This window comes from Pseudorasbora parva, chromosome 10 (assembly GCF_024679245.1).
Source record: "Pseudorasbora parva isolate DD20220531a chromosome 10, ASM2467924v1, whole genome shotgun sequence".
NCBI lineage: Eukaryota > Metazoa > Chordata > Actinopteri > Cypriniformes > Gobionidae > Pseudorasbora > Pseudorasbora parva.
In genome coordinates, this window is record NC_090181.1 from 45919125 (window position 1) to 45936002 (window position 16878).

The 16878-nt window shown below is 39.4% G+C and overlaps 1 protein-coding gene across 1 annotated transcript in view; it reads right to left on the reverse strand.

The window, feature by feature from the left end:
* Window positions 1-16878, reverse strand: part of tgfb3 (transforming growth factor, beta 3) — an 82504-nt gene that overhangs the window by 60655 nt on the left and 4971 nt on the right. Inside the window, exon 2 of the mRNA XM_067456263.1 lies at window positions 1776-1939. Coding sequence (XP_067312364.1) covers window positions 1776-1939 — 164 coding nt within the window. The remainder of the gene's footprint in view (window positions 1-1775; window positions 1940-16878) is intronic.

Consider the following 16878-nt stretch of genomic DNA (forward strand, 5'->3'; position numbering starts at 1 on the left):
GAAACAAGACAAAAATACTAAGTAAGAAAAGCATTTATTGCAGTGTATTTCGTTGATATTAAGATTTGGGTGTAAAATTAATGTAAAATATTCCGATGTTGGGGATCATCAAGGCTGTGTTTATCTGCTCGTAACTCCAGTATATCAAGTGTAATATTCCTCCAGTGTAAATCATCTGTTCTCTGTGTGAATATATAGTAAAGTGTGATTTATTCCTGAATTTATCATCATTACTCCAGTCTTCAGTGTCACATGATCCTTCACTAATCATTCTCATAGGAGGATCTGATCATCAACACACATTTAGGATTATTATCAGTGTTATAATAAATGTTAATTCAGTGATTGGAGACTGATTATATCATTTGCAGTGCATTGCGGAAGTCAAGGCCAAGTCATTGAAACCGAGCAAATGTGTCCAGAGCATATAACATCCACATGGATGGAGGACCCAAGGTTTCCCAGCAGAACATTGCCCAAAGCATCACACTGCCTCCGCCGGCTCACCTTCTTCCCATAGTGCATCCTGGGGCCATGTGTTCCCCAGGTAAGCCACACACACACACACACACCCGGCCATCCACATGATGTAAAAGAACACGTGATTCATGCATCATGGGGCCATGATAGTGAGATTGGACCCTAATCTAAAGTGTGCCTGGAAATCTATTCCAACATGCTCACTTTATAATCTCTGGTGTTTATTACTGCCGCAGAAGAATCGCATGTTTGATTTCACATCTGTGTTTGTGTACCTGAACACATTTATGTCATTCCAAACATTTTTGTAATCAGCTGTTTCTAGTAAGTTCTGAAAAATGATTTTAATTAAAAAAGTTTGTCCTGGTCCAGTCAGTGATGAATGACCTTTGTAAGCTCAGTGACGTCGGCCATTACACGAGTAGATTGCAAATTGCACATGAACTAAACTGAGTCTTGTTGAGAATGAAGCTTTTTCCAGTGAGAAACAAATGACATGAAATAAGAGAATCTCTCAAAGTGCAGTTCATCTGAGCAGTCAAATACTGTAAACACAGCTGTAAACACTACAGAAAACTCCCATCAGTCAAAGAATCAAAGAAGCACAGCCTTTGTGTTCGTTTACTGAATATTTCTGGCTTCATAACACTTTCAGCCAATAATATCAATACGAGAACGCTTGTTCTTGTTCTTTTGTAAAGGATCATCATGATCAAAACTGTGTGTTTGCACACACTCTCGTGATAGTTCAGAGTCGTTTATCCAGTAAAGTCTTTTAGTGTAATTGTCCAGACGTCCTCCTTCAGCTCGTGCTTCAGTGTCTTTCTGCTGTCAAATCTGACCTGAGTTTATCAAGCTAACGCGACAATAACTGGAATATTGATCATAACTTTACTTGATTATCCATCATCATTTATTATAGAAATCATGAGTATCAGATATGATCATCAGCTTTATTAGTCAATCATCATCGTGTTGCTTTGCATTATATGATTAAAATTACAGATCATCAAACTGAGCTTTTAAATATCATCTCACTAAGACTTATTATTGCCAGATATTGATATTTATAAGCATTTTGTGCAGTATCTGCTGCAAAGATCTCATTGATTTACAAGCATCAGAGCTTCATCTTTTTGTTCATATTAATATCAGCGTCTGCAGCAGATCAGTTCGTGTCTGAATAAAACTGAGCTGTTTTTCCTCCAATATACGACACTATATGAGCCTGTTCAAATGTGATTTCGGAGTATTTCTCCACATGTCAGGTTAGCGTGAGTGTGTGTGATCCGCACCTGATAGACCTCGATGCGCTGCTCGTTTCTCTTGGCGCTGGAGTTCGGCACACGCAGGGCTCGAAACTCGGCACGGAACAGGTTGGTCGCGTTCTTCTCCATGCTGGAGACGTTGAAGCGGAAAACTTTTGACGTTATGCCCTTGGGACAGTAGGGAAGGTCATCTGAAACGCAAGAGGTCAGAGGTTAGTCCACCCAAATACTTTCATCGTATCTGAATCCATCACTCAGAAATCCTGGATTGAAAGAAAAATGTGTCCCTTGGTTTACACAAGCACATGTTTCATATTTCAGATCAACTGTTAAGTATTTAGGCACTAAAAAGGATTTTCCATAAAGTGTTCTTGCTTGCCATTTCTTTGGGATTAATTGTGAAAGTTACTAGGAATATTATTTCCACACCAAATCAGAAAATAACATTTGGTAATTTTTACCCCAAAAAAATTATGCTTTGTCGTTTTTGTTTTTATAATATTTCGCTTAATTTCAAAAGGTTTTTGCACTTGCTGTGTGGACAAAAAAAAAAAACATGGACATGATTTGGAAAGGTAAATGGTCACACCTGTGTTGTTTGCAGTCAAAAATTAGCACATTAGAAATGAACAGGAAACAAATTTTACCTAGAGGAAGCATTCGGTACTGCGCACAAACAAAATCTGACTGAAAGCTCATTTTTTGAGATATCAAGCTCAAATTTGGAACACAGCTTGTTTAGATTCAATATCTTCACACTGTTTTGGAATATATACAAATATACATACATAAATACAGTGAGGAAAATAAGTATTTGAAATTTTTTCAAATATTTTACAAGTTCTCCCACTTGAAAATCATTGAGGGTCTGAAATTGTCATCGTTGGTGCATGTCCACTGTAAGACATAATCTAAAAAAAAATAATACTCCAGAAATCACAATATATGATTTTGAAGTATTTATTTGTATGATACAGCTGCGAATAAGTATTTGAACACCTGTCTATCAGCTAGAATTCTGACCCTCAAAGACCTGTTAGTCTGCCTTTAAAATGTCCACCTCCACTCCATTTATTATCCTACATTAGATGCACCTGTTTGAGGTTGTTAGCTGCATAAAGACACCTTTCCACCCCAAACAATCAGTAAGAATCCAACTAATAACATGGCCAAGACCAAAGAGCTGTCCAAAGACACTACAGACAAAATTGTACACTTCCACAAGGCTGGAAAGGGCTACGGGGAAATTGCCAAGCAGCTTGGTGAAAAAAGGTCCACTGTTGGAGCAATCATTAGAAAATGGAAGAAGCTAAACATGACTGTCAATCTCCCTCGGACTGGGGCTCCATGCAAGATCTCACCTCGTGGGGTCTCAATGATCCTAAGAAAGGTGAGAAATCAGCCCAGAACTACACGGAGGAGCTGGTCAATGACCTGAAAAGAGCTGGGACCACCGTTTCCAAGGTTACTGTTGGTAAAACACTAAGACGTCACGGTTTGAAATCATGCATGGCACGAAAGGTTCCCCTGCTTAAACCAGCAAATGTCCAGGCCCGTCTTAAGTTTGCCAATGACCATTTGGATAATCCAGAGGAGTCATGTGGTCAGATGAGACCAAAATAAAACTTTTTGGTCATAATTCCACTAAATGTGTTTTGGAGGAAGAAGAATGATGAGTACCATCCCAAGAACACCATCCCTACTGTGAAGCATGGGAGTGGCAGCATCATGCTGTGGGGGTGTTTTTCTGCACATGGGACAGGGCGACTGCAATGTATTAATGAGAGGATGACCGGTGACATGTATTGCAAGATTTTGGGGAACAACCTCCTTCCCTCAGTTAGAGCATTGAAGATGGGTCGAGGCTGGGTCTTCCAACATGACAATGACCCGAAGCACACAGACAGGATAACCAAGGAGTGGCTCTGAAAAAAGTATATCAAGGTTCTAGCGTGGCCTAGCCAGTCTCCAGACCTAAACCCAATAGAGAATATTTGGAGGGAGCTCAGACTCCTTATTAATGTCTCACAGTTGACATGCACCTACGATGACAATTTCAGACCCCTCCATGATTTCAAAGTGGGAAAACTTGCAAAATAGCAGGGTGTTCAAATACTTCAAATCCTCACTGTAGGTGTCTTTCAAGTCCTGTACTGTCTGCTTTCTGCAGGGAGGGAAATAAATTTCACCACAGAGAGAGTGCAAACTGGCGTGTACAACACGTTACTCTGCTCTAGCACTGATGAACCTATATTATATATGCATTAGCATGAAACCTGTCCAAACTCCATGACCAACCATCTCCATTTAAGGCCTTTCTGCTGAAGACACCATCTGCAAATGACTCCTCGCTGTCTGAAGAAGCAGCAACATATTAGAGGGACGATTTGGCATGGTTGAATTCATTTTGTAATTACTTTACTATGTAAGTATTTTATTCAACACTATTGAATAAACAGAAAAGCAACTGTAAATCTTTCTCTTCTGCTTTGTCTAACGTCTAATGCTAGAAGTCTGTGCTCACTGATGACAGCCCACAATCCATTAGCAATCCACTAAATTCCTGACTGGCTGGATGGCGGGTCAGATGTGGAATATTTATGTAATATGAAGAGATTATGCCAGCTGGGCTGTGCCGTTCGTACAGAACTAAACCTCCTGAAAACCACATGCTTGTGCAAGTGTTTCACACTATCTTTTTTGATTTGGAAAACCAATATAGTTCCATTTTAGTGGCGTTTCAGTTGATTGAACATCACTGGTATCTTTCAACCGATTTTTATGTGAATTTTGGAATATTGCATTTAAACTGGCTTTTTTTATTTTTTTATTTTTATACTGTTGTCTGAGGTCAACTAATGACGTTCTCGTGGTTTACATTCAAAAACATCATAATGGGCTACACACCTACACGCCCACACACGCACACACACGCACACACACACGCGCACACACGCGCGATTCACTAGCTTTTCTTAATGGTATTACAGTAGTAGAATATAGCCTAAGTTGGATATATAGTGTTTTGCACACAAAAAAAAAAAATGAAATGTTCATGTTCATGTTCTGGCCAAAACTAACTCGGATTCTTATTTTTATTAATCAATCTTTGTATATACTATTCCATATATTTATGATGTATTGGTTTTTTTAACCAATTTAAGATGTTTGACAATGTTAAGATAAATATGTTGCATTTTGGCATGGTTTTTGACTTATTTATGAACTATTTATGGACATAAAATTAAATAAAAAATATCCTGGATTTCAAGAATATTGTGTCCCTGGCCTTCATTGAGCTCAAGTAATAGTTTAATGTACAAAATCAGCAAAACATGTTATTACTTCCAAACCAGTAATCAGATTAAAGTAATTTATCCAAGTCACTGTGAGTTGTCATTTTCCTTAGTAAAAAATAAAAAATATATCTTTTTTTTTGCTTTCTTCTTGCATCTCGGGGAGAGTATTTTTTCAGGAAATAATTTTCAATTTCAATTTAAGATGTCAGGAGATACATTGTTGATGTTACTGTTAAAAAATGCCCTTCCAATAAAGTGAGTGTTGGCAAAAACGGTCGTCATTTCTGTGTTGAGGCAGCAGGGCTGTTGTCGGAAACTGCTGAATGTAAATAATAAAGTAACTTGTAATCTTAGTTACTTTTAAAATCAAGTAATCTGTAAAGTAACCAAGTTACTTTTTAAAGGAGTAATCAGTAATCAGATTACTTTTTCAAAGTAACTGTGGCAACACCGCGGATGTGCGTAGCGCCTCTGACTGTGGTCAGAAACAGCCTCTTGTGCAAATGGAGAAACAAGTCGTCTTTCGCTGCTGACTGCGATTCAAAGGCTTAAAATGACTCATTCTTACACCACAATGCTTACAAACGCATACAAATGAAGTGTTGGCACAGCAAACTCTCTCGTGAATGAGTAGTTTCAGACGTCGCGATTGTGTTGATGTCATCACCGTGACTCCGCCCTGGCAACCCCAACCCAATTTCCAAAAACTCATCAAATTTAGAACAATCACAATAATTACCTATTTTTGATCGAAAATGCAGAATTTCGCCTGAAGGTGACAAGTTTGCACCCCTGAAAAACATGCATTTTAAACCATTTAAGATCAACAAATAAAAGGAAATCCCACAGTGTTGTAGTGTTTAAGTTTAGGTATTGGGTCAGATTAAGGGATGTAGAATAAGCTCATGCAGAATAAGGCATTAATATGAGCTTTATAAGTGCTAATAAACAGACAATATCCTAGGAATATACATGATCGTAAGACACTAGTTAATAGTTAATAACTGAACCTTAAAATAAAGTGTTACCAAAATATTCTAGTAAACACAGGCGGTTATGTTTTAAGACAATTGAAAAGAGAAGATGAAAGTGTGTGTGTATTAGTGTGTTGGATCGTGCAGCTCTTAAAGCGACAGTGGCAGATTTTCCTGATGTCGTTTCTATGATAACGTTAATCAAATAAAACAACGAGAAAATTAACTCGCGGTTCTAGACAGAATAACTTCTGTAGCTAAATTTGTAATGTATAACATATTTTATTAATAAAGTGCAATGTTTTATTACAGTTTCTGTAACCTGAATACCTGAACATGTTTATGTCAATCGTATCTTTGTATTTATTTGTGCAATTGCTAATTCGTTTATTTGTTCTTTCTTTTAATTCCTGAGTGTTTGCTTGTCTTTATAAGTTGTTATTTTTAAAGCACAGGCAGAAGTCCCTTGTGCTCTTTAGCCTATTGATTTTTGTTCATTGTATTAGAAATAAGAATAAATGTGAAGGACATCTAAGGTTGTTGTTTTTTAACTTACTGGAATAGAAATTATGAATTGATAAGCAGAATCGACATTCTCGTAATTTGTAATTGGAATCGGAATCGTTAAAAGTCAAACCCCATTTATGATAGAGGGGAAAAAAGAGCCTGATTGAAATGATAATTAGCAATAATTTCACAGGAAGTGATGATTTTTTTCTCTTGAACACTTTGTAGCTTTATTTGCAGATGTTTTATGTGATATTGCAATCTTGTGCATAGCTGCCTCCCATCTGAATGCTGCCAGACAGTAAAAAAAAAAAAAAAAAAAAAATCTATCCAATAATTTGAAATTAAATGCTTATGGTTGATTCAATGCTTTTTTGAGCCTCCACGTGCCCTAGCGTCTCTCCGAGAGCTTCTCGTGCCGCTCTCCTCCTGAAGGTGGAAAGCCCCAATCTGAGATTTGAAATTCTAATCAACCCGTTGGTTTCCTTTGGGATGATCTCATTTTTCCTTCTGCAATGTTTTAGGTGGATTTCACATTATGGCTGATTTTTGCCAAGGCTCTAGTGTGTAGCTCATTTGTTCCATGAATGGAATTACAGGGATTGTTGCAATGAATGAAGTCAAACACAAAGATCAGTCTCGAACCACCTAATATGGGTCAGTGAGAGTGAGACCACAGCGACTGGACATAAACTGGTGCGCTCGGTCCGACTCTAAACACGGACGTGAACCGGAGGCGTCTCCAGGCATGTGCCTGCACCCTTACAAATAAAGGTACCAGGAAAAAAAACAAAAATGGGGTTTCACAGTGATGCCATAGAAGAACCATTTTTGGTTCCCCAAAGAACTGTTTTGTGAAAGGTTCTTTAAACCAGAGCTGGACAGTCCCTCAGCTCATTTACTCGAGTCCTGTACTTAATAGGGGTGTGCATTGGCACTTCCTTCACGATTCGATTACGATTCACCAGGTAACGATTCGATTCGATTCGATTCTACGATGCATTGTGATGCATCAAAATTCTACTGCACACAAAGCAAATTTTTCATCAGTCATGAGGCAATACAAGCAGATATTAAACAACAGATTGTATTGGCTGCTATGTGTCTCCTGTATCTTTGACATAAAAGTTATTAAATAAAATAAAATGTAATTAAATAAAATGCAATTGCCCTTAAATGCATGACTGTTTCACCAAACATTCTTACATATTCAGGTCGTTAGCGACCCAGATCTATATTTAACATGGATAGACCTTGACCTGTCGTGATAATATATAAAACTCCTGATTTTAGAGTAACAGCTACAGAAGAATAAAATAAAACCTATTTCGTTACCTTTTGGAGCTTGGAAGGATTCAGTTTGAGCAGATGTTTAAACCATCATCATATGACCTCGTCAGAGCTCGTTTACCAGTATATTCAGCATCTGCCTCATATTCGCGATCTCCAGCATATTCTCAAAACTCATTTTCAATGTCTTCAAAATCAATATTTTGATCACTGACAGCTTCTTGACCACATCCATCATCAAGAGACAGTGACACTAACATATGATTGTGTTTAGTACTTGCTTTCTGAAGTAAATCACTGAGCCATTTCAAGTTTTGCAGATTATAATTATTGTTTCGTTTTCTGTCAGAGGTAACTATGAGTGAAACGTCACTTCATCATTGGGTATCAGACATTGCCACCTTGTGGAATAAAGGTGAATTGCGGCGTTTTTCGTCATTATAGATTCATTGATTATTGTGCAAAAAATATATACGTACAATCCTACACACCTCGGGTCGTTAGCGCGTTTTTAATAACCTGTCTATCGCGGTCATCTCCCTCCGCCTCAGCCATCTTCCTTGTTGTTGTTGTTATTCTCTCGGAACCGGAAGTATTTGAAACTTCACAACTTTATCGTCCGCCAGAAAATAAACGGTGACATAATCGATTATGGCACTTTGCCGCATCGATGCTGAATCGTTCATGCCCCGCATCGCGATGCATCGCCGAATCGATTATTGTTGACACCCCTAGTACTTAAGTTCACTTTTTGAGTATCTGTACTTTACTTGAGTATTATTTTTTCTGTAAACTTATGACTATAACTTCACTGCATTTGAAAGACAAATATCGTCCTTTTTACTCCACTACATTTCTGTCAAGGTCCTCGAAGTCGAAAGTCGTTTCTGTCGCAGCTTTGAAAGTCAGCGGATGATTTTTTTCTTCTTTTAAAGGTGTTTGGGTTTTTGCAGAAAGCCTTTCAGGAATCACTCTTGTAGAGTCTCGTGAAGTTCAATGATTTCACAGCATTTATTAAACACTGATTTATAGTTTAGAGCAAAATGGAAGAAGAGGGATGTCCAAATGCTCATTTAGTGGAGTATTCACATAAACAACGCTGATTCTGTCTTAAGTGAAGGTGAACAGTGTGAGAATATCAGATGTGTATCAGTGTATTGGATCTGTGCATTCGGCCTTAAAGTGACAGCAGCTTTGTAAAGAGTATTTAAATGAGTTTAAGTTAGTCGTATGCTAGTATGTCAGATGGAGCATCACTGACTGGCTTAAACCATGATGGCATAATGTGCATTTATACAACTATAATAAAATAATGCATTGACATTGAAAGGAAATCGAATTTTTATACTTAAGTACTTTTTAAAACAAATACTTCTGTACTTTAAAAATAGTTTTTTTTTTTTTTTACAACTTTCACTTACAGAGTAATATTTGACCAGCAATACTTTTACTTTTACTCAAGTAATGAAGTTGTGTACTTTCTCCACCTCTGTTTTAAATTTAAAAAAAATTCTACCCATTTTATAGTCTAAAGAACCTTTTTACACAACAAAGAACCTTTTGTGCAATGGAAAGGGTTATTTGGATATGAAAGGTTCTTCACGGGAACCATACACCATGCCAAAGAACCATTTAAGAAGCTTTATTTTTAAGAGTTTGGGACAGCCTTCCTGTTCTGCCAGGAGATGTGACCCAGAGTTCCTGAGAAAGCCATGGATGTAATCTGATGAATGAGAGAGGAACTGGAGGAGAGGAGGGCAGGTGTTGGGAAAATGTGCTCCAAACTGGAAGGAGAGCTACTTTACTGGGACTCAGACCTAGACCTTAGTAGGTCATAAAAGAATCATAAAAGCAGTTTTTATGCTTTAAATTATCAAGCCTCTTGAGGTTGTGCTGTTGAATGACGCTTTAGCTGTGACAGTGTAACAAGGCCTCTTACAGTATAGACAATTATTAACTTTAATCATTTTTGCCTCTGTAATGTCAAAATGCACTTTTCATCAGATGTATTTTTTTTAAAAGGGCGTATTGGTATTTATAAATCATAATTTTAAATTAAAAATAACTGCTCGTCACTGTGGCGAGTGGTTTTCCGAACTTGGCCACAATTTGGACATTTATATTCTATTCTATTTATATTCTATTGTAATTTTCCAACTTGTAGATTTATCATTTTTTCAATTTATGCTCTAAACAACATATAAAAACCCAATAAGACGGATTTAAAAGCTTTAGAGTTGCAAAAACTATCCATCATCTATGTGCATCTATCATCATAAAAGAGCATCTATCATCATAAAAGAGCATCTATCATCATAAAAGAGCATCTATCATCATGAAAGAGCATCTATCAATCATAAAAGAGCATCTATCATCATAAAAGAGCATCTATCATCATAAAAGAGCATCTATCAATCATAAAAGAGCATCTATCATCATAAAAGAGCATAAAGAGCATCTATCCATCATAAAAGAGCATCTATCCATCATAAAAGTGCATCTATCCATCATAAAAGTGCATCTATCCATCATAAAAGTGCATCTATCAATCATAAAAGAGCACCTATCAATCATAAAAGAGCATAAAGAGCATCTATCCATCATAAAAGACCATCTATCCATCATAAAAGAGCATCTATCCATCATAAAAGAGCATCTATCCATCATAAAAGAGCATCTATCCATCATAAAAGAGCATCTATCCATCATAAAAGTGCATCTATCCATCATAAAAGAGCATCTATCCATCATAAAAGAGCATCTATCCATCATAAAAGAGCATCTATCATCATAAAAGAGCATCTATCCATCATAAAAGAGCATCTATCCATCATAAAAGTGCATCTATCCATCATAAAAGAGCATATATCCATCATAAAAGAGCATCTATCCATCATAAAAGAGCATCTATCCATCATAAAAGAGCATCTATCCATCATAAAAGTGCATCTATCCATCATAAAAGAGCATCTATCCATCATAAAAGAGCATCTATCCATCAAAAAAGTGCATCTATCCATCATAAAAGTGCATCTATCCATCATAAAAGAGCATCTATTATCATAAAAGAGCATCATAAAAATGTCAAAAGTTCCCCTCACTAAACAGCCTTTAAAAACGTTATGAGTTAAATCATAGATAACAGTGGATTGAATGCAAACCAAAGGCTGATTCAAGCACACTATCTTTGAAGAACATTGTGCTTTCTCTCAGGTCCTATGCTGCCTTTGTTCCGCGTCCAAACGGCGAGTCTAAAGTGAAGTGAGGTCATGCAGTAAATATTCCTGGAGCGTTTATCGAGAGCTGTATAATAGGCCGTGACCCGTGCTGAGTGACTGTTTGACTCGAATGTGGAATCCCTCAAATAAACGACACGGGCTGCAGACTCCAGGATGAGATAATGCACAAAAGCCTGCTCACGTGACCGCCAAATCACAGATGGAAAAAAGTGTGCGTGTTTGTGTGTTTTGGCCAGCGAATGTGCTCTCTGTTTTGCTTGGAAATGACATCATCTTCTTACTATTAAACCTATCAGAAGTGGCGCTTTCTGCAGCTCTGATCCATGTCCATCACCATTTCCATGAGCCAGATAGTGTGGACCAGAAGACGCTCGCCATCTGCTAACTGGGTGTTCCTCCATCAACAAAAAACGTTTTCTGGAAAGTTTTGGAAGTCACCAATCAGTGGGCGAGAGGCTGGAACGCAGGTGCACTTATCTGGCTCTACTCTCGGTTAATGGACAAACAGGTCTGGAATGGCAAAAATGCTTTCCAGTGATGTCATTCACTCATTTCTGGATGCAAATAGACACAGAGCCGATAAGCAAGATGAACCCACTCGCCCACAGCGCGCGCATGTAAAAGCCATTAGTTTAGCTGATTGGAATGGAACGCGAATATACATTACTTTCCCCACCACAGTCTCCATACTGACACTGAACCGGCCTCATGGAAAGAGTCGGAGCGCGCCGTCTTTCTGCATGCGTGCTAGAATTCTGTTTATTCTCCTTATTCTCCCAATTCTCCCAATTCCCCTAATTCTCCCAATTATCCTAGAATTCTCCCAATTCCCCTAATTCCCCTAATTATCCTAGAATTCTCCCAATTCTCCTAATTTTCCCAATTCCCCTAATTCTCCTAGAATTCACCCAATTCTCCTAGAATTATCCCAATTCTCCCAATTCTCCTAATTCTCCTAATTCTCACAATTCTCCAAGAATTCTCACAATTCCCATAATTCCCCTAATTCTCCTAGAATTCTCCTAGAATTCTCATAATTCCCCTAATTATCCTAGAATTCTCCCAATTCTCCTAATTTTCCTAATTCCCCTAATTCTCCTAATTTTCCCAATTCCCCTCATTCTCCTAATTCCCCTATTTATCCTAATTCTCATAGAATTCACCCAATTCTCCTAGAATTATCCTGATTCTCCTAATTCTCCCAATTCTCCAAATCTCCCAATTCTACGGAACACTAAAGCTTCAAACGGAACACTAAAGCTTCAAACGGGACACTAACGCTTCAAACGGGACACTAACGCTTCAAACGGGACACTAACGCTTCAAACGGGACACTAACGCTTCAAACGGAACACTAACGCTTCAAACGGGACACTAACGCTTCAAACCGAACACTAACGCTTCAAACGGGACACTAACGCTTCAAACGGGACACTAACGCTTCAAACGGGACACTAACGCTTCAAACGGAACACTAACGCTTCAAACGGGACACTAACGCTTCAAACGGGACACTAACGCTTCATACCAAACACTAACGCTTCAAACGGGACACTAACGCTTCAAACGGAACACTAACGCTTCAAACGGAACACTAACGCTTCAAACGGAACACTAACGCTTCAAACGGGACACTAACGCTTCAAACCGAACACTAACGCTTCAAACCGAACACTAACGCTTCAAACGGGACACTAACGCTTCAAACGGAACACTAAACGCTTCAAACGGGACACTAACGCTTCAAACGGGACACTAACGCTTCAAACGGGACACTAAAGCTTCAAACGGAACACTAACGCTTCAAACGGGACACTAATGCTTCAAATGGAACACTAAACGCTTCAAACGGGACACTAACGCTTCAAACGGAACACTAACGCTTCAAACGGAACACTAACGCTTCAAACGGAACACTAAACGCTTCAAACGGGACACTAACGCTTCAAACGGAACACTAACGCTTCAAACGGAACACTAACGCTTCAAACGGAACACTAACGCTTCAAACGGAACACTAACGCTTCAAACGGGACACTAAACGCTTCAAACGGGACACTAACGCTTCAAACGGAACACTAACGCTTCAAACGGAACACTAAACGCTTCAAACGGAACACTAAACGCTTCAAACGGAACACTAACGCTTCAAACGGAACACTAACGCTTCAAACCGAACACTAAACGCTTCAAACGGGACACTAACGCTTCAAACGGGACACTAACGCTTCAAACGGTACACTAACGCTTCAAACGGAACACTAAACGCTTCAAACGGAACACTAACGCTTCAAACGGAACACTAACGCTTCAAACGGGACACTAACGCTTCAAACGGGACACTAACGCTTCAAACGGGACACTAACGCTTCAAACGGGACACTAAATGCTTCAAACGGGACAATAACGCTTCAAACGGGACACTAACGCTTCAAACGGAACACTAAACGCTTCAAACGATCCACTAACGCTTCAAACGGGACACTAACGCTTCAAACGGGACACTAACGCTTCAAACGGAACACTAAACGCTTCAAACGGGACACTAACGCTTCAAACGGGACACTAACGCTTCAAACGGGACACTAACGCTTCAAACGGGACACTAACGCTTCAAACGGGACACTAACGCTTCAAACGGAACACTAAACGCTTCAAACGATACACTAATGCTTCATACCAAACACTAACGCTTCAAACCGAACACTAACGCTTCAAACGGTACACTAACGCATCAAACGGTTACACTAAACGCTTCAAACCGAACACTAACGCTTCAAACCGAACACTAACGCTTCAAGCGGTACACTAACGCTTCAAGCGGTACACTAACGCTTCAAGCGATACACTAACGCTTCAAGCGGTACACTAACGCATCAAACCGAACACTAACGCTTCAAACGGTACACTAACGCTTCATACCAAACACTAACGCTTCAAACCGAACACTAACGCTTCAAACGGGACACTAACGCTTCAAACCGAACACTAACGCTTCAAACGGTACACTAACGCTTCAAACCGAACACTAACGCTTCAAACGATACACTAACGCTTCAAGCGGTACACTAACGCTTCAAGCGGAACACTAACGCTTCAAACGGAACACTAACGCTTCAAACGGAACACTAACGCTTCAAACGGAACACTAACGCTTCAAACCGAACACTAACGCTTCAAACCGAACACTAACGCTTCAAACCGAACACTAACGCTTCAAGCGGTACACTAACGCTTCAAACCGAACACTAACGCTTCAAACCGAACACTAACGCTTCAAGCGGTACACTAACGCTTCAAACCGAACACTAACGCTTCAAGCGGTACACTAACGCTTCAAACCGAACACTAACGCTTCAAGCGGTACACTAATGCTTCAAGCGGTACACTAACGCTTCAAACCGAACACTAACGCTTCAAACCAAACACTAACGCTTCAAACCGAACACTAACGCTTCAAACCGAACACTAACGCTTCAAACCGAACACTAAACGCTTCAAACCGAACACTAACGCTTCAAGCGGTACACTAACGCTTCAAGCGGTACACTAACGCTTCAAACGGAACACTAACGCTTCAAACCGAACACTAACGCTTCAAACCGAACACTAACGCTTCAAGCGGTACACTAACGCTTCAAACCGAACGCTAACGCTTCAAACCGAACACTAACGCTTCAAGCGGTACACTAACGCTTCAAACCGAACACTAACGCTTCAAGCGGTACACTAACGCTTCAAACCGAACACAAACGCTTCAAGCGGTACACTAATGCTTCAAGCGGTACACTAACGCTTCAAACCGAACACTAACGCTTCAAACCGAACACTAACGCTTCAAACCGAACACTAACGCTTCAAGCGGTACACTAACGCTTCAAACCGAACACTAACGCTTCAAACCGAACACTAACGCTTCAAACCGAACACTAACGCTTCAAGCGGTACACTAACGCTTCAAACCGAACACTAACGCTTCAAACCGAACACTAACGCTTCAAACCGAACACTAACGCTTCAAACGATACACTAACGCTTCAAACCGAACACTAACGCTTCAAACCGAACACTAACGCTTCAAACCGAACACTAACGCTTCAAGCGGTACACTAATGCTTCAAGCGATACACTAACGCTTCAAACCGAACACTAACGCTTCAAACGGTACTAGGGATGCACGATATTATCGGCACAACATCGGAATCGGCCGATAAACGCTTAAAATATATAAATCGGCATCGGCCAAAATGAAAAAATTATGCCGATATGCCTTGCCGATATGATAACGTGTTAATATGTGCCTGCAATAACTCACGTGTGCAAGGAGTGCTACAGCGATGAGACCATGTCAGCACTGTGGTCATTCTTGAAGTGAAAACAACCTAATACATTGCATATACAGTGATTTATATTGACTGTTTTTAAATGCTGCCTTAAATTTGTGAATGCACGTGACCGTCAGCAGCAGATTTGCCTGGTATTCACAACAACTAGACCAAAACGAACCCAAAACAAGCCCAATAGCATCTCCCCACTCTCTAGCGCGTGCGGCAGCCTCCACAGCAGCAGAAGCTCCTCCAGGTCCTAGTGCCGCCCCCCAGACCGCTATATATTTATACATGTAGTGGGGGCGCTGTTGTTACAGTTATACAATGAAAAGTAGAATACACAAATAAATTAAAGTTACTTCTTGTTCTGAATAATCAAATCAGTAATGATGTCATAAATCACAAGCAAGACACTTGTAAATTAAATACTTTTATATACCGTGTATTATTCTGTAACAAAATTTTAGGAAATGGATGATGAAAAATAATCCAAGGAGCTCTACAATAGGTGTGCACAAATGCTAAATCCCAAAATACAATATTTAGGTTACAGCTGCATCTGGGGTAAAAAAATATATTTTTTATTTTATTTATTATTGGTTAAATGTATTATTGCTATTTTCAGGGCTTTTAATATACTCTTATCATACAAAGAACTTTATTAACATTTATTTATCTTCAACAAGAATCCTTTTAGTAAGGAGACCTCAGAAATCTGAAACCAGAATGAAAAAAAAAAGTTTTTGCTCAAAATGGTGTTGGTTCCAAACAAAGGTAACAAATAAACATATATCGGCATCGGTATCGGCATCGGCCAAAAGGAGCTGAAAAATATCGGCATATCGGATATCGGCAAAAATCTAATATCGTGCATCCCTAAACGGTACACAAAACACTAACGCTTCAAACGGAACACTAACGCTTCAAACGGAACACTAACGCTTCAAACGGGACACTAACGCTTCAAACGGAACACTAACGCTTCAAACGGAACACTAACGCTTCAAACGGAACACTAACGCTTCATACCAAACACTAACGCTTCAAACGGAACACTAACGCTTCAAACGGGACACTAACGCTTCAAACGGGACACTAACGCTTCAAACGGGACACTAACGCTTCAAACCGAACACTAACGCTTCAAACCGAACACTAACGCTTCAAACGGAACACTAACGCTTCAAACGGAACACTAACGCTTCAAACGGAACACTAACGCTTCAAACGGAACACTAACGCTTCAAACGGAACACTAACGCTTCAAACGGGACACTAACGCTTCAAACGGGACACTAACGCTTCAAACCGAACACTAACGCTTCAAACGGAACACTAACGCTTCAAACCGAACACTAACGCTTCAAACCGAACACTAACGCTTCAAACGGAACACTAACGCTTCAAACCGAACACTAACGCTTCAAACCGAACACTAACGCTTCAAACGATACACTAACGCTTCAAACGGAACACTAACGCTTCAAACGATA